The sequence below is a fragment of the Falco punctatus genome, assembly GCF_963210335.1.
Source record: "Falco punctatus genome assembly, chromosome: 12".
Taxonomy (NCBI): Eukaryota; Metazoa; Chordata; class Aves; order Falconiformes; family Falconidae; genus Falco; species Falco punctatus.
Window position 1 is genome coordinate 22,203,453 of NC_137592.1, and position 23,758 is coordinate 22,227,210.

Here is a 23,758-nt window from a genome sequence, read left to right on the forward strand (position 1 = left end):
GAAAAAAACTAATTCTCTGAAAACTAGCTTCTGACTTATTATGAGGTTCTGAGAGCCCTTAGTTGAATGTTGTACATCCACCACTTCTCAATTAATTTGCATTTCTAGCTTTTATTACTGGACATTTTAGTAAGATACAAGAATAATTTGATTCCAGTTGCTGCTGACAGTCATGGATAACAGAGCTAAAAAAAATGCTATCAGTGGTACTCACATACCATCTCTGGGATATGCTGACCCATATGGACAGTCAGAGCATTTTGAGTGTACGTGTCGCTGCCATGGCAGAGTTAACAAAGTCCACCTGGCCTTCAAGTTTTTAGGCGTTTAAAAAAAAATGCCAGCATAACACCAGGGCTTTCTTCAACACATTAGCAAAACCAGAACTTGAATTTAACATTAACTTTCAACTACCTTGCTGATGTCCAGATGAGAGGCAAGTTCTTAGTTTTGTAACTAGATCTATCACCATGACCCTGACTGTAAGATACTGGGAGAATTCTTTGAAGTCAGCAATGTAAAGAATTTAATCTATTTGATAAAATCATCGGTTGGTCATGTAGCCAGCGTAAAGATTGTTTTTTGTCTCTCCATATATCTGTGCACTGAGTAAAATAACAATGAAAGCTTGGTATCTTTTGCCTTTACTCAGTGAGTTGCTTGAAAGAAGTTATTTACTCAGTTTGATCCCCTCAGTCTTTGGTATTTGGGTCAGCAAATAATGGAAACTATGTTTCAGACGTGATATTACTATTTTGAGTGTATGATGATGTTTTCCAGTTTCTAAAATGCCCCTAGTCAAATGACAGGCTGTGAGTGACTGTTCTAGATTAAATCAAAGTAATCCTTCTGAGCAATACTCTTATTTTCTCAGAAGGCTAGTCCGTCAGTGACAAATGTGTTGTCTAGAATTGTATGTCTAGTTGTGATAATCTTTAAAAAAATAAACCGGAAAAAGCTCATCGATACAGAAAGCTACAGAGTGAGAATTCCATCAGGATGAATGAATGAATCGGGAATTTTATCTGAGAATCTGTGAGGTTCTCAGACTGTCATTCTCTGTGGCATAAATATGATCTCCCAACCTGGACTGCAATTTCAAAGATCAGTAAGGAAAATAATTATACTGTGAAAACATACTGTAAATTTCCCAGAAGTGGCTTTATAGGGGTTATAAGTAAAAATTATCAAGGTTGTCACTAGCATGAAATTTCCACTACCAGCTGCTGCTGTTTCAGTGATGATAATATTCTTTAACTTAGAAACTTAAATGTTTTTCCTTTAGATGTACTGATTTTCCCAACTATTTTAATTTATTATAATTTGAATTCTTTCCTGTTTGCTTACACACAAATATCTTCTCACTTTTTCTACTGTCTTTCAAGGAAACAAGAAAAAGGAAAAACATAGAAACAGTTCTGTTTGCAGGTTTGAGCACCTTTCAGCAAAAGCATGTGCACTGTTCTCCTCCAATTTATTTCCTGTGGGGGAAATCCTAATCAGAGACATTACACAAACAGATGAAGTTACCAAGTCTGCAAATTTATAACTTGCATGTTTGTGGAACTTCTGAGTTTAGTTTTTGGTTTGCTTACTAGGTGATTCTTCTTCTCCTGGGCTTTGCAGTGTAACATAAAATGTTCCTCTTTAGCGTTCTTCATTTCAGGCTTGAGGATCTCCAGGTAATCACTAATTTTGCATATTCAAGCAGCCTGTATTTGTTATCAGATAAGCATTTCTGTTCATAGGGTGTGTTTAGCAAGGGATCCTTTCAGTCTTAGTGAGTTACCCTCTTGTCAGGCTTTATCCTCATATTGTCTGACCTTGAGCTGCACCTTTCACAGCTCCTGTCTTTCTCTTGGGCTTAATCAGCTGTCAGCTGCCCCAGGAGAATCCATCTTATCTCTACCTCTTGCCCTTTTTTGGGGTGTGTATGATAGCTCTAAGAACTGAACCAGATCCTTTCCAACTGCAAACACCTGGTGATCCTCTGATTGTGAGATAAAACATGAGCTGAACAAATCAAAAGGGGTACCGCTAACAGATTAAATTAGAGCTGGGTGAACTGTTAATGGCAGATAGCTCAACTGACAAATGTGTTATAAACCTACCTTTAATATTAAGGATTTGTTCATTGTAAAAAATAATTGCATAGATGTTTATGCAATCAAATACTAGTCTGTAGATTGACTACTCGTAAACTGTGCTTACTGTTTGATCACTGAACCTTTTTCTCTTTTCCCAGTTTGAAAGACTGTAATCAAGAGAGAAAAGAGAAAAAAAATTATTTGCTATGCATCTCCCCAGTGAGCACAGAGTAACTCCATCTGGACAGAGCATTGTCATTTAAAGAAGTCTGTGGTCTTGGAAGCTGTCCCACAGTAACATCTCCATGGTCTTACAAGTTTGACAGGGAGTAGAGAGAGGGGGAGGTGTGAGTGAGCCTGGGTAGGAGCTGTTAGCAATAGCTTCATCAGGAGTGCAGGTAAAATGTCTGCATTTTGTGTCAGCTGTTCTTAACTAAATTGCTAGCACAAACATCTAGCAGCTTTTAGTACCCGAGTGTTTCTTTATGCTACACGTCTTACCTCAGAAAACAGGATTCAATAATAGGCTCTTGCTCTCCTCCTTGCCTATGACTCTATAAAAAGCTGGTAGACTTTTGCAATGTAAAAACAGCGCTTTTGTAAATGCTGTAAATTCCATTGTACAGTCATTTCCAATTGCCTCGGCTGCTGCTCGGGTGTGCTGTGCAAATTTCAAGCCCATTAAGTCTATGGATCAACTAGGTGACCTTTCGTAATCTGGCAAGGAAGCCAAAGGTGTAATTTAAATGCAGCAAACAGAAGTTAAAGAAAACTTAAAATGTTTCCCTTCCAGTAGAGAATTAATGTTTTGTTCTGCAGAGCTGATAATTTAAAAACCCTTTAATCAAAAAGTATTAATAGAAAATTCTCATGAAATGGGAAAAGCAACACAGAAATCTCACTGGGAACTTCTTCAAAGTCTTTTGAAAGAGTGGAATGTAGTTTTGTCATCATTAAGAATATATACATTTTATTTTGTTATTTTCATGTTATGACTAAATTACGGTATCATAAAGTTTGAAAACAGACCTTATTTTAATAATGCTGTATTTTTCTTATTAGAAAACCCACAAAGGTTTTAATTTTTATTAAGATTAATTTTAAATTACTTTAAAATTGGTATTTGTGTAGTATTGTCACATGTAAGGAGGTTTTGTAGCACTGTATGTTATAGTATCTATGGTAAATTAAAGCTGTGCATAGAATTTTTAAGGATTTAGTTCTTTGACTGTAGTGAATGAAAAAAATATTATTTTTCATACTATTTCCATTTTCCAGTGTTTCATCCATGAGAAAACGATGTGCTTTGTAAAATTTGGCATCCAGAAGGTTGTTTTTTTTCTCTTGAGGGTAAAAAACAAGGTAGTACAAAAGCTTTTGATTAGAAATGTGAATTTTATAATTTCAGATAATCTGATTTTCAACTACATTAATAGTAGTTTAATAATCAAGACAATTCTGTATTTGATGTGAATTCTACCACTGTTGACTGTATTTATTTGCTAATGATTTCTAAATTGGAATTTGTGAATAGGAAGTACTGGTAATTTTTGAAGCATGTCATTCTACCCAAAGTAAATACTTTTTGTTTCCTAAAATCAAGTTGCATCATGGAAATATTATTGAAATATTTACTTCCATGTGTGTGATTTAAGTTGACTTAGATATTAATACTGTAAAGTGTGAAGTACATGAATAAAAATGCACGTTATACTTAATTGGAATGTTTTTCAAGGAAGCTATTAAGCAAAACCCCCAAATAATTACCTGTCATAAATAATGATGCGTTCCTAAACTTGAATCCTTGTGAGATGCCTAAAACTGTATGTTTCAATGTTTGCAAATTCAGTTTATAAGTTTAAAGAAAAATACTGATTACTGTATGTTCTCTTCATTTTACTATACAGGACAGCCAGCTACAAATAGGAGTTGGAATTTCCTCTCTAACGTGTAAAGATAGGTAGCTTTGTGTGATTTCAAAAGTAATGGTTTTCTTAAAAAAAAAATCAAACAACTCCTCTCCCAAAACAATGTTAAAAAAAAAAAACAACCAAAAAACCAAACACCAAACAACCCCCCCCCTAGAACATCCAGACTGACAACATTTAAAAACAAGGTGTTTTTTTTAAATTGCCAGACCTTTAAAATGACAGTAGTATGCAGTACTAGAAAGAAACCTTTTTAAAAAGCAAATAAAAAGACCTTTTCTGGCACTTGCTTCTTCATTTAATTCTTATTTTGCAACCTCTTTGCTAATTTTTTTTATTATTATTTCTAATCGTAGTAATAAGAATCGTATTATTCAAAACAATGCTGTTTTGAGCATCATTTAACACTTCAGTTCTACCTTCAGAAACAAAAAGTTGATGCTTCTTGCAGGTATTAGTATACAGAAAGAGTATCAGTGGTTTAGTTTAAGGAACTGTTTTGTTACGAATATCATATTTTTGAGGGCTTCTTTTTCTCAAGCATATTGATCCTCAGTTCTTCCGTGAGTTAGGGGAAACAGAAGCAGGAGTGATAAGGAACTGAGGCAAACACCTCTGCAAAAGCCTCTATAGCATGTAAGTGGGATTTAGATGCCAGAATTCAAAATTATAAAGCTCCATTCTTTGACATTCATAATTATTTTACATTCCTCTGTTTTCAGGGCTGAGTTCTTCAGGTGGTTTAAGTTCTCTTTCCCAGGAATGGTCTTAATGTTTTTTTTCAAAAGTATTTTAGTCTTGAAACATGGTTTTGTAAAGTATCTAGTGCTTAAGCCACAAATTAAGGATGTGGAGCCTCTGGGTTGGGTTGTTTCTGCCTCTCTGGCTTCTCCGAGCAGAAGCAGGGCTCTGGAGATGGGCTCCAGGCTAAGAGCTGGGCTGGAGCCTGTTTGGTGCCTGGGTGCCCTCTTCACCTCAACAAGCTTTTGCATCAAAGTGGAACAGTGGCTTCAGGGCTCAGCGTTGGGCTGGTGGTTAAGACAGATGAGTACTTTTATCTAAAATGTTGGAGACCTGGATTCAGTTCCCTCTTTTGCCTACTAGGATTCAAATTTCCTTTCCTAACCTCTCAGTTGTATTGATGCAGAAGAAATGTGCAAAAAAGTTCTTTAAGAGATTAGTGGTATAACATTAACATTTAAAATTTCAGAGAGACATTTTGACAAGTAACATGCTGTGAATCAGATTTTTGTTGCTGAAGAATTGTCAGCAAGGTTTCATCTTTCCTGTGTATATTTTGAAAAGCCAAGAGAATCAGATGTTCTTGTTTCGTAAGCCTGTGGAGGCATGATTTTAACCTGTGCATTGAGGAAAATGAGCTTTAACTGCCCTCAGCATGGCCATGTTGTTCCCTGTGATTAACTCCTTTTGGCTTAAGAGAAGAATTTATAAGCAGAACTTCACAGTATATGAAAATAACAGTAGGAGATGAATATGTAAGTAAAAAATATCCTGTTTCCATGGAATTATGGTGCAAGAAGACAAATAAATATATTTAACATATATTATCATTGTTGCAAACTGAGGATTCTCTAAGAGGGCAGAGAAAAAGATTTTTAAAGTACTTAGGGGTTCAGGTCTGACGTCATGCACTGTGTGTGTTCACTTCCATTGGCACTAGGGAAAAAAGTGTGTTCTTTTTTTTTGATTGCATATGAGATACAAATGCTGCTTAACAGGAATATTTCTGTTATATATTTATTAAAAAGTGAGGTTTCTTCCCTAGATAATATATGCAAAGTAGGCATCAAGGACAATAGTTTGGAGAATTAGTAATTAAGTTTTTTGTAGACTATAGCACATGACTCTTATAATCCAGTGAAAAGCAGCAAGTGGTAACCAAATAAAGTCCACCTAACTTTGTAATAAAGTACTGTCCTGTGTTGTATATGGGAAAGATTTTGGTCCTTTGCACAAAGCTCTGTGTTAGAAAATTGAAAAGCTGATGCAGTGACAGATCTTTGAACAAAATATTTGGAATAGACTTTACCTACTGGGTTTTTTTTGCTTGTGTTTACTGTTAATGATATATTTTTTGTTATGGCTAAATTGACAAAAATAGGTTAGAGATTTAGTATTAATATCCTGGAGTCAACCTCAAGAGACAGCTCCTTGCACTGTGGTCGCATCATCAATACCTTGACAGTTCATCTGAGTTCTTAAAAATCTGCATTTAAGATTTTACAGCAGTTCTTACTAGGCTATTCTGGTGCTTCACTGACCTTTAAAGGCTTTTGCTATTATGGAATCTTAGTCCTTGTCCCCCTGCTTATTAAAATACACAGTGTTTATAGAGGAAGAGAGGGAAGAGTTACAAAAATAAACTTATATAGACAGATTGTTTCAAATAGTAACTTTTGGTCTAAATACTACATTTCCCACAGTGAAGCTACAGAATCAAAGTGGCCTACAGATAGATTTACAGATAGATTGAATGCAGAATGGTTTGGGGATGAAAAGCATCTGGTAGCACGGTAATGTCATGAGATGAAAGCTTTGTTGTAGCTAAGTTTATATTCATGTTGTACCAATTAGCAATTTCAATGGTAATATTTTACAATTTGGCATGTGATCATGAATCTTCTATTTTGAGCAGTTAAGAATGTAATTTCTTGTCCTGCCTTTTTCCTGATGAGTTTGTTAGCACTCTTCTTGAATTTTTGACTGTGTAAACAGAAAAACCCTTCTAAAAAGAGAGTTGAAAAACCTGTTATTTTCAGTTCTAGTGCAGCTTACAGACTTAACACAGTCAAGTTACCCACAGACATGATTATCACAGAATACCTTACTTAATGAATGGATTTCCACAATGTGAACAATAAACTCTGTGCTGGAGAAAATACATTTGAGGAGACATCTAATAATATTCCGTATCCCTGATTTTAACTTTGTCTTGCAATGAAAAGTCTTTCTTCAATTGTTGATCTGAGCCATGTTTATCTCGGCTGTCTCTTTACCTTCTGTAATTCCTGTTTCTTCTCTTCCTAATAGGATCTTTCTGTTTTCTTTCAAAAGAAAACTGACAAAATACAACTTCACCTTCTCCTTTTTCTCATGTCTTTTACTACTTGCCCCCAAATACTCTGTTTTCTTCTTTATCATAGACACAGAAATTATACTTTGGTTTATGTCATTTATCCCTGTTTTTACCCAGTAACATCAGTCTGTCTTCTAATCTGCTTCACACATTGCTGCAATTTTCTTCTTAATGTTTCACTTTCTTTTATATTCAGATTTTCCAGTTCCTAACTGAAAAGCAGAGTATTTTTTAAAATACATTTAGGTCAGCATGAAACAAAATGGATTGGAGTCTTTTTTTTTTTTTTTAATGTGAAATGAAAAATAAAGTATTGTTTAGATTGCTCGTCAGTTAATTTGGTTGGTTTATTTTAATGTCTTTAAACCATGGCATTTTGTAGGAGGGAGTTTCATAAGTTTATTGTACACTGAGGATTAAACAACATGTGTGTGTTTGTTTCAGACCTGCCACCTGTCTCAAAAAAAAAAAGGCAAAATATTTTGTTTTAGAAAATACTGTAGCAAAACATATAAGTTAGACCCTGTCTCCACATTTTCATCAAGGGTACCTCTACTGATTGCAACAGTTTTAAGGTACAGTCACTTAGTTGCATTTCATCCACTTACTAATCTGAAGCATCACCTAGGTCTTCTCATCCCACTGTTAGGCTGGTGAAATCCTTTTCTCTGGCCTTGACAAACGCAGTCTTGTCCTTCTCACATCCACTCAGAACTCTGCTGTAAAGGAATGATTTTTCTGGCCCATCCTTGTGTAACCTTGTCGTATCACGCTTGTTTCACTTTCAGTTGTTTCAATTGTTTTCCTCCTTCTCTATTGTATCACACAGAAGCTACTTGTCTTCCCTTTCAAGTTACTTTAGGACTCATTCCACTCAGTTATCGCTCATTTACTATTTACTATTCCTAGCATTCCAAACATTTTTCCGATACCCATTGTAATGAGTTTAACTCAGTCCTAAACTGATTTAGACAAAGTCCCTATTAGAACATCAGTAAACTGTACAAATAAATTGCAGTTAGGAAAAAGTGCTATCATCACCTCTCAGTACAGATGTCAGAGTCCTTTGAGGGTTTGGGGAGGAGTGTTACCCAGCTGCTCGCTACGTGTTACATCTTTTTTGAGGACTTGTGGCATGATCACAATCAAATATGAGACCTAAGCTTTGAACAGTGTCAGGTTGATGGTGGTTAAATTCCTGCCCCAACAAAATAGATAATTAAGCACCACAGGGATAATGTGTTACAATTTTAAAAGACCAGAAAACTTAAGCAATGGCTGTAGTTGTGACAGGCTGAGGCTTTCAAGGGTGCAGTGAATACTGTGACTGCTGAACCAAGTCACCTGTTTCTTAAATTTTCCATTTTTTATTCTACTGTGAAGTTAGGAATCAAATGTTTCCTGTCTCGTGAATGCCAAGAATCAGAGAATGGATGTATACTTGTAATTAATTTTCAGCAATTTACAATTTGCAACCCATTTTAAATATATTCTTGGGCTTGAACAAAGAAATAACCGAAGGTTTAAAATCCAGAATTTGCAGCTTGGGGGGATAGAAGTCTGAGAATTTTGTCGAGGTCCTTCTTTAGTAGTAAGAATACATTTGCTAACAACAGTGAATGTTTATTAATGAGGAACTGGATTCCTACTTGAAACTTCTGCCAGACTTCTTGGAAATACTCTATTGAGAAGAACTAGTTAAAATGTTAATATGAGGGATATTACTGTATGCTCATAATTTCTTCTTGTAGGTATCGCATCTTCTATAATTTGAGATTCTGTAATGCATTTGGGCTTTATATGTCAGATGAAGTTACTTGCTGTAAAGTTAACTTTTTTTCTTGATGAGGATTTGTGCTATTTAGGTTTTAGGACTGATCTTGCGCCCATGTCAGCTGTTGCTGGAAATGATAGAGACATTTGGAATCTGGAAGAATCAGCTTCACAAAATCATCATGACTCCTTGGAAGAGTGCTGCCAGATTCCCAAATGAGTCAAGCCATATTTGAAAAATCTGTGGATCCAATTTGCATTTTTATGAGAGAATCATAAAGGAATGTACTGATAATTCAAAAGTCTCTTCTCAGCTGCCAAACAAATTGCTGATCCATTGGCCAGATTCTGTCCATTTTATTGTTTTCAGTGGTACAGCTATATGTGCCAGTGCATGAAAGCGAGAAATAAAACTAGGATCAACTATGGTATGATTAGCATGGCAGCTTAAAGAAAGTTGGGGTTTTTTTCTTTTTTTTTTTTAAGGCCAATACTGAGGGGTTAAAATGACAAAAATGAATATTAGAAGCTCCTGTCAAAGATATGATATGGTGAGAATGCATGAGATCTGAATTTTTTGGAAGCTTGCAGGGTAGAAATTAAAGCATCACTTGCTGTGTTTCAGGATGGCATTCTTCTTTCCCACTGAAGACAAAGCGTCTATTGCAATTCTGTATCCCTAGATCAATTAAATTCCTTGCAAGCTAATTTATTCTAGACAGAGTGCATTTTTCTATTTGCATGTGTTCTGTTATTTTGCTACTCATAAATTCTCAGTCTAGAGAATAACCTTTACAAAGGATGAATAAGAATTTCCTGCATTTTATTATCTTCAAAGTTCCACTGGTGTTTTCCATTTTTTGAAAAGTAAAAGATCCAAGGTTTAATGTTCTCCAGGATGCTGATAAATTATGTTTCAGGTCTTGTCATTAGCAATTGAAGTAAGCAGGGACCATAAATGCTGCTGCTCTTCTGTTATTTCTCCTGAATTACGAAGTAACGGAAACACAAAATTAAGAATTACTTTAATTCCAGACTGCTTTAGTCTGTGTTAATTCTTAACATGTGCAAATGGAGTATGTATTAAGGATGTACATTTCTTACTGGGTGATTGAATGGAAATGCTGTTGCTGTCAGTAAGTTGCTTTCCTAATTTTCTATGCATTATTCTAAAAAATAACTTCCCAGTAACATCGTTCCATAAAATACATAGAACTTTTTGTCTGTTCTATAGGGTTGTGACTCTCAAGTGAGCATGTCAGAAGTGTCCTGCAGTGAAAGTACCTCCTCTTGTCAGTCTCTGGTACATGGCTCAGCTCCAGAAATCCTCATTGGCCTCCTTTATAACGCTACAACTGGAAGATTATCAGCAGAAGTGATAAAAGGCAGCCACTTCAAAAACTTGGCAGCGAACAGACCACCCAGTGAGTGAAAATCTTTTTTCATCCCAATGCTTCTGTACTGGTGGGGCTCTCGGCAGCAAGGACTTGAATCCCATCATTTAGCCTTACCCAATCACAACGAAATAGAGCAATCATCAACTAATCTGTTTCATGTTTTATGTTTCTAGTCACTTGGGAAATAGCAAAAATCTAAAATTCAAAATATTAATTGTAAGTTGACATGACTGTTTTAATTTTTCATGATGACTGACTAATAAATTACCTTTATCATAATGATTAATTGCTAAATTACTAATGCCTCACATCACAGGCCAAGAATAAAAAGTTAGTATTTAAAGAGAAAGTACATGCCAGCTAATATTAATATGAACAGTTATTGCTGTTCCTAGAGGGGTTGATACTGTAGTCTTTAATTGCTTATGTGCCTGTGTATATGTGGTAGTAATATATGTAACTTGAGAGTGTCAGTGACGACAATGGAGAAAGAAATAAGAGACCTTTGGCGTATTTACTGTGCAGAAGGAATGTTCGCCATCGGAAAGGACTTGAACTGTGTGTTCAATCATTTGTTCAAAAATACATTTGTCTGAAATATCTGTGAACTTTATATACTTCCAAATTGGAGCCAGATGGAATGTCACATACACAGAATGTTTTTACTGTCTCTAATTCTTTGATATAGTTTGAGAAAGTTCAGTAATGAACTTCTTAAAAAATTATTTGTTATTGTTTTTTAGATGATGAGACTGATTTGCATGAATTGTAGCCAGACATACCTGCCTGTTCTTGATTTTGTCTGGAGGCTCAGGTTTTAGCCCCTTTTTCTTTTTCTTAATCCCCAGGTTTGTATAGCACTAGCAGATTATCTGGCACTAGTAGATTATGTAGCAGTCTGCCAACATTTTATAAGTGGTTTGCACATCTCACTTTGTCTTCAGAGTTTAGGAAATAAGCCAAACAACTTGAGACTGATGCTCTCCTCTTTCTTTCTTGACCCATGTATTCGATCTGTTAATTACATTTGGCTTAGTTTTACTGTGCTTTGCTTTCTCTATACTTTTCACACTGATGAAGCCAGACTTTGTTAACATGGCCAGAGAAGGAAGGCAGAAGTAAAATCTCCAATACTTTTACATAATTAGGGAGCTGCCTGAGTCACCTATTTGGACACAAAGCATAGAAATAGATGGGGAAAGCCAAGAAGCCTCAAGGACACTGGGGTGGGGGAAGGAATGAACAGGAGAGAAGACTTGGAGAGAAGGGACCATGTGTGCCCTTAAAGCAAAAACAGTAGGTGGCTTATGCTGATCTTTCTGGAATCGCTAGAGGAAGCCAAGTTTGTCTTATGTTTAGAATGTGCAAGTTAGATAGGGGTTCAGTACTTGTGTTGAAGACAGACATGTTCATTCCCTGATGTGTTAATTCCCAAAATGTGCTCTGTGAGCCCATGCTGTCTAGCTAACAGTTGTGTATGTCTCTGGGGTCAAAATCTGTTTCAGATGGCAAGTAAGTAGTGTAGAACTGGCCCATAGCCCTGTAATACTGCGTTCTGTCTAACCTTTTTGGAGGGAAGATCTTGTGTGTTACCTTTTGTCATTCCCTCTGAAGGACACGGGGAAGTTTTGATATTCGTAATACTACTAGTCCAGTTCTGTTTAGGCAAATAGAGGTTTGGAGTTCTGCTGTTTCTAGAAAGCTGAAAACTAGTGCACTTTCTGGGTCTCCTAAGACCATGCACAGAACATTGTGGAATCCAAATTTCTCCAGTGGGCTCTTTTGTGCCATCCCTCGCTGCCCTGCCCCCAGCAGTGGTAGCACCTTCATGTAAACTCCTGGACCCAGGTGTATACCACTGCCAGTTCCTAACTCACTGTCAAGCATATCATGGACACATACCAGCCTCTCTCTAAACCATCAGTGATCCAAAATCCTGAGAAGTGCTGAAAGCACGTGTGCCAGGTCAGTTTTCATTCAGGTCTTGAGAAACTGTGATAGAAATGAAAGCTATTTTTCTTTCCCACATGGGATCCTTTCAGTAGTGTAGATGATGTAAACCTGTGCAATTTTTGTGAAACTCTTCTGCAGCAAATACGGATTGAGTGCTACATTTCTGCTTCTTGGTAGTAAATAATTCTCTGCTGCATATTATATGTTATATGGTAACTCATTTAGCAACCGAATACAGGCAAATAGGCCAAATCCTGCAGGCAGTAACAGTTGATGTTAGAACATGTCTTTGTTTCTCTGTGTGACAGTTAATATTTCATCTGAGAAAAAGATGCTGCTTAGTACTCGTTAAAATTTTGTTAAAAGGTGTAAGAGCTTTTGCACATTAAATGCATGTGTGTGTATGTATGCATGCACACACACGTTAGATTCATAAACACATGGATTTTAACAAGTGAGATTTTTACATTTTGGGTAGAGACCCATAGTTAAATTTCAGATGTAAGCATCCTTCAGCTATTTTTAGAACTTAGGTCAGAGTCATTCTCATGCCCAAGTCCATCACTACTCAAGAACTGAAGTATTACCATCAAGTATCTGTAACTATAAAAGCTAAGGGCAAAACCAGCTTAGTTTTCAGTTCAGTGAGTTTTCATTTTATTGCTTTTAATATATGAAGCATAACTACTGTGTGCAGTTTTTCTTAATATGCTGGAGTTTGCATGAAAAAGCGTAAGATTTGATAAAAAGAATACAGTGATTTTTACCCGGTCTTCTATAACCTGATCATGTGCATGATTCTTTCTATGTTCAGTGTGCTTTAGAACCCAGTAGCTATTAGTGCTAAGATAACCCATTATGTAAGTGGTGTAATTTTTGTTAAAGATTACACAAAAACTGCACAAAATTTTCATTTCATTAAATTCTACCCAACAATCCTTTTGTTCAATCCTTTTTCTGATCTATGCTGCTAATGTTTTGTGTTCTTCCATGCCAGTGAATAGTGTTTCCTCTTAATCTTTAACCTTTGATCCTCTCTCACCCAAATATTGACATCTGGTCATTATTTCTTTTACTGCTTTCCACCCCCTGTTGTCAGACGGACTGTTCTGTTGTCTAAAACACTTGATAGGTGGACAGGTTTATATAATCCGAGGTGAGTTCCTGTAGAAACTAATTGGATGTTGTCTTTTTCATGCAAAAGAAAACTTGCCAGCAGTAAAGCTATCCATGGCTGCCTACCATACTAGTTTATAAAAGTCTGTGTTTATTATTTGTGGTGCACTCTAATGCAAAAGTTGTATTTATCTCTGATTATGGATGTTGGGATTTCAGTATACCTGCAAAGTGAATATATTCAATGTGTTTCTTTTTACATAAACTCCAAACTTTTAATAACATTATTCATTAATTTGAATATGATAGGAATAAAGAATGAAACACCAGATTGTTTTGTATTTCTTAAAACCAGTTAACTTCATGAAATGTGCGTCCTTCTGCAGGAGCATAGCTTGGTGCTTCTAGTCAAATGAAAATAGAGCTTTAAAAATAAGGGTTTCTACCCAAGTGCTAACACCCAGTGTGTGCTAACCACATTTACTTGCATGAGCTTCTTAAAGGTACTTCCTAAGAGCACTGTACAAGCTATGTTTTAAACAACCGTCTTGAATTATGCAAAAATTTACTTCTCTTTAAAGACGTATTAAATTTATTTCTTCATTAGGAATTAGCAGAATTAGTAGGTTTTTTTGTATTGTGTAAACTTCCACCTTTGAATACACTTTGCTATATTTGGGTCTTAAAATAACTAAAATTGAAAAGCCCGAAGTGAGAACCACATCCATGCAGAGATCATTCGTAAGCATTTCCTTCTGGCTGTTTTGATATCATCACTGTATATTGACACCTCTTTTTTTGTCTCTTCATTAGTTGCCTTCATTCCACTTAGTTTATTCTCTGAAAATTCAGTGGTACGCTTTACAGTGTTGTGGCTAGCTGGAGCTTGCTAAGTGTTAATGCAATTTGAGTTTGTTTAGAAAAAACAACGGGGGTCAATGGGAAGAGGATTATGAGGTATACCTTTAACTTAATCCATTTGCATAGTACTGAAGCTAGTTAATTTGTTAGCATGTTTGTAATACTTTGCTTACTTGTCATCTTTCCATGTGTCTAAACTAAGCCGTGTTCAGTCAGCCTGGTATACACCATATCCTTTTATCTTGTATATCTCATTCTCCAAAACTTTTGTTTTAAGATATCTGACATTCCAAAATATGATTTATTTTGTAGATACGTATGTTAAGTTAACACTGCTGAACTCGATGGGGCAAGAGATGTCCAAATGCAAAACTTCAATCCGCCGAGGACAGCCAAATCCGGTATACAAAGAAACCTTCGTTTTCCAAGTGGCACTCTTTCAGCTGTCAGATGTGACGCTTATACTGTCTGTATATAATAAGCGCAGCATGAAACGAAAAGAGATGATAGGGTGGATTTCCTTAGGTCTCAACAGCTCAGGAGAAGATGAACTCAATCACTGGACTGAAATGAAGGAATCTAAAGGACAGCAAGTATGTAGATGGCATACTTTACTGGAATCGTAATGGATGGTACAGAGTACAGTCATGGTTTTAAGGGAGTTTGGTCTCTCAAGAAGATGATCGATCATCCCCGGTCACGATCAACAAATTTGTTGTGGAAGTAAAAAATGAAAATTGAGGTCAGCATTCCATCGTAAAGAATGCACAATGTGCAAAATGGCGGGATTTAGTATATAATCTTCACTTAGTGTCAGACACTTCCTCGGTGTCAGAGAAGCCTTGCTGTACCCAGATACGTTAGCAGTCCCTCCCCCATCCACCTGATGCTGTATTTGTTTGGGTTTGTTTTGTGGTTTTCAATTCAGAAACATTTTATGTAAGGTTCTCCAAATTATTGTAAGCTCCTCCTTGTGTACTTTTTGTATTGCTCTAATACTGTAGCTTCTGACCTGCCTGCGTTCAGATTAAAGGTCAATAACTTGCACTGAGAAAAAGTTAATGATCTGTAGAGCAGAAGAAAAAAAAGACCCTGCTGGTGGAGAACACTTAGTAATACAGCAAATATGAATATACTGTTGTTACACACTGAGTTTCTTTCCAGGAGCTTAGTACAAGTAAGTTTTCATTTTTTGATATGCAGTTGGTTTGAAAAATACTAGCATTTGGGCATCAGGTGAACTTTGACATCAAACTAATGTTTCTTCAATCTGTGACAGGAACGAGCTCTATATATGGCATAAATTGGGTTTTTCCCTCTTGCCTGTACTTCTGCCTAATCCAAAGAGACCAGATCATTAGTTTGGTCCCTTCCAAGTCTCCTTAGACAGGTTGTACTGTAAAACTATGTAACTTTCTGTTGAAAGCACTTCCTGTATTCATGTATTCCAATGTAGGAAGCTCATAGAGCACGACTTTACTGAAATATATTTTCATTAAACAAATTGATACAGATTTCTTTAAAATGTCAGCAGTAGGAAGTTAGGTTGAAATACTGTGAAGGAGGTGGCAGGAGTTGAACTACTCTGAATGGATGTGAAATACTATGGCTTCGGTTGAAATAGATATCCATTCGAGTCTGTTCTGAGCTGGTTTAGGTATTACCATATGCTGTTTGCTGGAAGTAGAGAGCAGGGCAGGAGTTTTTACCTTTCTTCTTGGAGAAGAGAACACCAGTGAGTTATTTTTCTAGTGATTTGCCAGCAACTGAATGAATGTTCACACCCGGAATAGAAGTTTGCTTTGCTTACGTTCAAGTTGGGAAGCACAGCTTTCTAATGACACAACTGAGAAGCCTCAGTATCACAAGAAGGTTTGCCATCAGATAAACCCTCATGGCTTCCACCAAAATTAGGGAAATGTCAGTGCTTCTGAGAATCCTATCTGTCCCAAATACTTTAGCTGGAATCACACTGATTTACTGACTGCTGAATCTGACTCATTACTGAAATTGTGGAGTATTGAGTAAACGTTTTTCAAAAGCTTCCCAATTTAAATATTCTTTTTCCCTGTAATTATAAGTCTAATTTACTTTTAATTGTTATTGTATAGAAAACAAGCGATCTTTTATAAACATTGGTGATGACTTACTAATGTGGGAGCTCACTGTGGTAGCATTTGGTGGGTAGAAGAGTGAAGTTTTGGATTTTATTGAGAGAATTAGTGGTAGCCTAGAGCGTTATTATTAGGACAAATGTTTTTCTCTTGCATTTCTTTATGATACCTTTGAACAGTCCTGGCTTTAGGGTATACAGAGAGTCAAGTACAGTGAGATTGGGGACAGTGAGTGTGCTATAATAAAGATATTTCCCATGGTTCTCAAATTCTCACGCTACTTAACAATTTCATTATGTCCTTTTTAAAGGACATTGTAATTCCACTTCTTGGTTTATTTGGTGCCTTTTGAGGGGTTTATTTGCAGAGCCAGGCTTTCAGGTTTTATTGATCTAAAAATTTAGAACATTACAGGCCTTTTCTTTTTTCTGGTATTGTGCTGCTGCTTCATTTACAGAAGCTTTATTTACTAAACACAAATAATGCAAAAACTTTCTTTAAACAGGAATGGTCTTGGAGTAATACAACACAAGTTGTTTCTTTCAGTCGTTTTTGTTGCTCAGTTTGTGAAATGTAACGTTGAGTGTAGAATTTAATAAAACATCAACATTAATTTTATATGCATAAGGAAAATGCTCAGATTTTCCCAAACTTTCCATATAATAGAAAAACTGACTTGAAAGCTGTTCAAAAGCAATTTTTTTCAGTGGATGTGGAAATGTTTTTACTCATTCTGTTTGTGGATATTCAGATGCTCTTTCCTAAAGCTGGAAGTTGTCTCTTGATGGTTGTCCCTTTGTACAGGCTGTGCTTTATAAAATACCGTACAATTCAACAGCAAGAACTGAGAAAATCAGTTCCAGTGGAGAATATACTTAACATCACCACTGAACAAATGAAGAAGTCAGTTTGGAAGGTGCAGCAAATAACCTCTCACAGAACCAAACTACATTAAACTGTGTCATGACTTGGATTTGTGTTTGTAGGTTGCATTGCTTCAGTTTTACGTCTAAACCATTCAGATTTCTAAGACACTGAAATCTTCCTTTAGACACAGCAGATTTATAGTAGTCTGTGTTGGGCACAATTGCAAAGAAGATTCTCTTTCTAGATCATGTGATTTCTCCCAAGGTATCCACGTCCAGTCTGTGCTTCACAGAAGGAGGTTCGGCATACTTGGATTTATACTGTACAAAGACTGGGAACTATGTATATTGAGTGGAAATGTTAATTTTGAGGCAGTAGAATATGTATTTACCATGCAAAACCAGTCACACCATTAATTAGGTTTGCCCTGGGATTTTTATGAATTAGTTATCGTGTCAATAGTTGTCACGTTGTTTTTTTCTTCCTAGATCCCACTCTTATGATTTGATTTGTTTGTAATTTTGTTTTTTATTGCTTTATGCAAACCTATTCTTTTGTATTTGAAATCTGCCTTTAGATATTGGGGTTTTTTTTTAAATGCTGCATAAGGGCTTAGACATACAGTGTGGCTTTCTGCATTCAGTTAGGTCTATAAGCATGGAACAGAATTTCTGAAGGACAGAGTATCAGAAACTAGAGGCATTTGTGTTTTCCTCAGAGTTGTGCTTTTTGTTGTTTACCTTTGTTCAAAAGTATAGGAAGTACTTGGAAGAGTTTATCAAATTACTTACTTTTCTGTGTGCCAATATACCATGTAAAGATTACAATTCCTGAATTGAATCTGTTTCTGTCAGTGTAGCCTTAAATAATTATAGAACAATGACATTCTTACAGATTCTATTCTTGAAAATACTGTATCCTTTCTGCATATGATTTGTTTGGTATCGTGTTTAGAACATTTCACTTAGGTCTTCTTAAAGCATTATAAATATGAAAAAGTTTGTTAGCTCCTTTCTGTGGGAAGGGCAGTACAGGCAAGCATGAAACCACTGCGCAGAAGGATGAGAGATCGTACAGCATCTGCAGGACATTGCCGTCTCCCACATAGGTGGAGGCAAGGAGGCAGCAGGGCCATGCCTCTGTTCCCCGTCCAGCTGAGTGGCACAGGGAAGGAGGACAGTTCTGGTAAGATTCCAAGCTTAGTCCCCATGGTGCTGCCTCGTGCTCAGGACTTAAGACGTCCACGTTGTAACCACGCTGCAAGGTCTGACTTCAAAGGCAGAAGTTAGGCAAGGTGTAAGTTCAGCTACTGGGAAATACAACATAATTTCTAAATCCAATTAAAATCCTCTAACCTCAATAATTAGGTTTTGAAATATGGTGAGCCCTTGGAATGAATGTATGTGCTGTCACTGGAGCTGAACATTATTAGTCAACGAAGAGAATACTTGAGCTGGAAACCGATTTTGTGGCATTTATTGTAGGAGATACTTTCACCTGTAAATTTTTGCAACCATTCCTGATGGCAGGTGCAGTGCCAGCATCAGTACCTTCCCATTTTTCGCACCTTTGGAGCTGGTTTTTTCGTTGTCTAAAATGTGTGTTTGTGTTACTGATTTATTCTCTTTCCTCCCTAATGACTTGCTTCTGCAAATTCCCCATCGCCCTGAGAAGCTGTCTGTGGCAGTCACTGGACTTTAGAAGTCAAGGGCACTCTGCACCTCTTACAGTAAGGTACCGGTGCAATATTTCTGTGACTTGTCCAACTCCCCAAGATTTCTGAAATGCAAACTATCAGTTGTAATGCAGTGAAGCAGAAGGAGGAAACTTTTTTTTCTTTGACGGAGACATTTTAATGTAGGCATTGAATACAGATCGCTCTTAACGTGTACAAGTTCTAACAAAAAGTCTGTGATAAAATCAGAGAATTAGATTTGAGGGGAAGCCTTTTGGCCTGAGCTCTTCCAATTTAAAACTACCAGCAGAATGCCCTTTCATTTAGCCAAGAGTTGTATTGAGCCTTGACTTATTCATCACGCTTTTCTGGAGGGAAAAAAAAAAAAAAAGCTGTCCTGCTTTAAAGCAGTCTTTAAAATTATGGCTCATCACTTGTAAGGTAGACTGGCTTCCTCCTGAAACTGAATTCTCAGTAACAGCTGAACATCCATTTAATTCTCCCACTGATGTGCATGCCTGCCTTCCATTATTGTTAATGAGAGGAGCCCGTAGGCATCAACAGGAGAGTAGACCTGACCCTTAAAGTGTGAAGTGCAATAGGATCAGTAGGTTAGAGCGGTGGGTAAAGCGTGGCACCTGCAACACAACCAAATGTGATTGCAATTATGAATGGAGATAAAAGCCCAAATGTCTGGATACCGTCACAAACTTGTTATTTAATCATTATCTCTTATTTTCGTTTCTTCTTTTCCTCAGCTTCTGAATTATTTTTGAAACTTAATATTAAATGTGCTAAAGCAGTCCCCAAACATCTTGATCATTTTAACTGGAACATTCAGCAAAGTTTATTTTTAGAATGAGCCATCAAGAATGTTCTGTATTTTTGGTCTGTTTAACTCAACTGCCAGATTTTATAGTACATCACAGCTGGATTTCAGACTGCTTTGTTCTGATGGTAGTTTTTGAGGGGAAAGTCACGGGAGCATTTGCTTGTCAGTGAATCAACGCCTGATGAAGAGATGCCATCTGAGTGTGAGAGCATTAAAATAAGAGATGGCTTCATACAGTGGCAGCAAGAGGGACTCAGATTCCACACTTGGAGCCTTGTGGCCCTCAGAGGGCCCTACTTGGAGAAACTGTGACATGTGAATTGTGGGAGTTTATGCGTTCAAAGCAGCACCAGTCTGTGTGGGCATTCCATGGCTCCTGTCTAACAGAGTGTACTTTATAGATGTCAGCAGGGTAGATGGTGTTTATTTGCCTAGGGTGAGCACCAGCTGGCCTACGGTGACGTGGGTAGTTCAGCCTTAAGAACTTAGCACTGCCCCTCCTTAAGTTCAAGCAGGGTTTCTCCCTTTCTGCAGACTATGCAGAAATCTTGTGTACCCAACGTGTCTGCTCATATTATGCCTACCTGAATACGGTACAGCTTCATTAATGAAAAGCTTAGTTCATATCTGACATAGTGTGACTGAGTTAATTGGTCTGATAGGTGCTGGACCAGGTTTAGCTGTGCAGGCTTGTGCTAGTATAATATAGAAATAAGATCCTTATGCAGAGAAATGTGCCAGAAGTCAGGCAAGCGGGTAGTATTGCTCCCGTGGGAATGAAGAGGAGGAATCGGCTCTGCCCAGAAAATGGGCAAGGCCAGCCTCATAGCAAGAAGAATTCATTCACTTCCTTGGAAGCATCTACTGGTCAAGATGGCATTTGGCCTCCCAAAGCTGCCTGTCTCTGAGGACCCTACTCAGGAAAGCAGAAGCAGTAATACCATACCGCTGAAGGAATACCTCATGGACGTTCAGGGATGTTGCTAATGTCATCCTTTTTTTCTCTTACATCTGAGGGCAGGAATCCTGCCACTTGTACCAAGTTAATTTTTTGCTGTGTTTCCCAAATCCTGTGGATGTTCACTGCATGCCAAGGGTCTAAAGTGGATTGCTTTATAATTTTTTGTTCATTTTCAAAGCATGAGTCTGAATCAATTTACAGAATTAACCAGAAGCATTATCACAGCTTTGAGATGTAATCTCTAGGCCACCATGCAAGCTAGGAGCAGGGCTTTGAACAAGTTTTGATAGTAGATTTTGCAAATGGCTTATTATGATATTTTAAGAAAATTTCTAAAGAGTTGAATGTATTAGGGTATATTTACAAAAAAGGAGATAGAGCAATCATCTTTTTTTACTGTACAGCTAGTTTGCTGTCCTTTCCAGTAAACCACAAGGTTCATTAGTGCTCAGTACTGTTTGATTTACGATAACTATTTTTAATGTGATTTTCGTGACAAAGTGTAATTAGTGAAACCTTTTATTCAATTTTTCCCTTTCTTTTTGCTTTTTTTAAGGAGAGATTTCTCCTTCTATAGTATATACTTTCTTACAGAGCTTTCTTACCTATTTTTATATAAAATGATTTATCAATGTAAAATTAAATGCTCTATGAGCAAGCTATATCACTGTTAAACTATCTAAAGTGCTAATATAGAGACTAAGGGCCTGAACCTACTGCCTTTTACTCAGGTCCTGGTTTAACCACACGTCTTTCATGTTGTGTAGTACCTTTCCTTATAAGCAGTTCCATCTATCTCTCCAGGATGACTCAGGGAAAGGCACTATTAACATGAATAAATGATAAAACTGAGCCTCCTCTCCATTCTTAGCGGGACATCTGTCTTGAGTAAAGGCTGCTGGCTCTGTCCCAAAAGTATAGTTATAGATTATAGCTCCCTTGATCTTCAGTAATTTTGAACTTGTTTTGTGGTGACTATAAGCTAATAACAGATCTTAGTGAATACAAATACTGAATCGTGCTGTTACCAGCAAGATTATTAAAATGTGTTTCACATTTTAATTCATTCTTTCATTGGGATGTAAGGAGTTGGATCTGTGAAGCATTATATTGCATAGAGATAGCACACATTCACTGCATTTTTGAAAAGTGTGAAACAAATGGTATGTAGCATTTTCTTGTGTACTTTTATACTGCCTGTATGCCACCGATGCACTCGGTGCCTTCTTTCTTTTGTATAAAACTAAAAAGCAGAGAAACTAAAGTTACGGTGTATAAGCAATGTCACTGCAACTGAAGAGATGTCTTAACCTGATTCTTCCTAGTAGGGGAGGTTTCAAGTGGCAGTTCAGTTTAACACAATGCATTTCTTTGAATTTGAAGTTTTCCCCTTTCCTTCCTTGCCCCCCCCTTCCCAAGAAACCTCCTCATACGACTGTTTATTCTTAATTGATTCCTGTGTCTGATGTAAGTCACATGGTGTTAACCAAAGAACCAAATCTGTTTCTAATTCTTTGGACAAGTAATGTTTGGACTTGCTATTACTTAAAGACAGAAATGATATAATGGATCTCTTTGAACAAACATAAAACGGGCTTCTGTAAATGTGACTCATAGCTGAGAATTCAAGATACCTCTTTGCCGACTGGTTGTGTGTTACTGTATCGGTAGCAAAGTGTTTGAGTTGTATTTGTGCGTTTTAATCAAAATCCCATCGTAAGCAAAAACATGAGTTAGTGGTGTCAAATGAGCTTGTTTTATCCATTTTATACCTATATCTGAAGTGTGCGAATTTGAGAACAGATTCGTTTTTTCTGTGTCTGAAGTCTTATATTATTATTATAACTGTCTAGTGTATGCTGGTCTTACACAAACAGGCTCATGCCGCATTGTATGTACATTTCCTACTGGTGTCCCTTTGTTGTATAAGTTATGTAATATAACACAGTTTTCAACTACTGTTTCAACCTGAAATTCCTTAAATGTCAGTGCATGTATAGCCTTAAATATTGAAGACACCAAGCACAGTTTTAATGGGAATAGGTTATAGTTGCAAGTCCCGTTTGGCACAGAAGTCAGAGAATTATTTTTATCTATCAGTCAAAGATTGTAGAAAATGGGTATATTGCAGTCATGTTATCAACCGTGCTCCTCATTATATGCATTTAAAAAAACACAAACATTTTTGCCAAAGTTTTTAGAGGTGCAATACCAGTGCACGTTTCCTTTCTTGAGTTTGCTTATCTTATTTTCATACTTTCGTTTCTGTACAGAACCTTGGAGCCCCTAACTAATGTCTGTGAATGAATTCACCCCTATTTTCTGAATTCCTTGAGCTGCTTTTATTTTCTGCTACTTTTTTAAGTTGAATAGGCAGTAATTAAAAAAAAAATATTTTTTTTTTTTTTTTTACATTTTGAAAGTAACATAATTAGAGCAAATTAACAGTTTGTGCGGCTTATTAAATTCTTAGGACTTTGAAACTGTCGTTGTAACTCAGATGAAGATACACGTTTCATGGCAGTTTGATCCACAACAGGTAAAAACAGGAGTTCTGGTGATGAATGTGCAGATCTGCGTATTAGGTGTCAGATTGTAAATCCCCAGAGGGATTTATAATTAAGTGTCACATTGTATCTACAGTATCTCCAGCTGTGTGTTGTCAGATACTTGTTGGTTTGTTTTCTTTATTATTACCTAGCAAAAACCTACTTTTATCATTTTTGTGCTACTGCATATTAATCTTGAGGGTTTCCAGTGTGCAAGTTTAGTTTAATGTTGTCAGTTCTCTCTTTGTAAAAAAAAAAAAAAAAAAAAGCTGGCCTTCCAGCATACACATCGCATTACTATTCTGATTTTGGTGAGAGATGGAATACCACCAGCTGGTTTTAACTACATTTACCTGTACAGCACAGGTGACTTTAATCCCATGTTAGTTTGATTAAAACATGCTGTAGTATATTTTCAAGCCATGGATCTGTCACAACATTAAAATAGTCATTTGCGTATCTGAAGCTTTGCAGCTGTGGATTTGTACTTTGTTTGCTCTCTCTATTTGTACCAATTAATCTGTGAAATGTGTTTTTGTCAGTTTGAG

At 36.7% G+C, this 23,758-nt stretch overlaps 1 protein-coding gene across 10 annotated transcripts in view; it reads left to right on the forward strand.

The window, feature by feature from the left end:
- Nucleotides 1–23,675, forward strand: part of SYT14 (synaptotagmin 14) — a 126,564-nt gene extending 102,889 nt beyond the window's left edge. For 8 of the 10 annotated variants that reach the window (XM_080408650.1, XM_080408652.1, XM_080408654.1 and 5 more), the window contains 3 exons: nucleotides 10,120–10,309; nucleotides 13,335–13,391; nucleotides 14,525–23,675. In XM_080408650.1, coding sequence (XP_080264776.1) covers nucleotides 10,120–10,309; nucleotides 13,335–13,391; nucleotides 14,525–14,838 — 561 coding nt within the window. In that variant the 3' untranslated portion in view covers nucleotides 14,839–23,675. The remainder of the gene's footprint in view (nucleotides 1–10,119; nucleotides 10,310–13,334; nucleotides 13,392–14,524) is intronic. The other 2 variants (XM_080408653.1, XM_080408648.1) reach the window with 1 other exon arrangement.
- The last annotated feature ends 83 nt before the right edge of the window (nucleotides 23,676–23,758 follow it).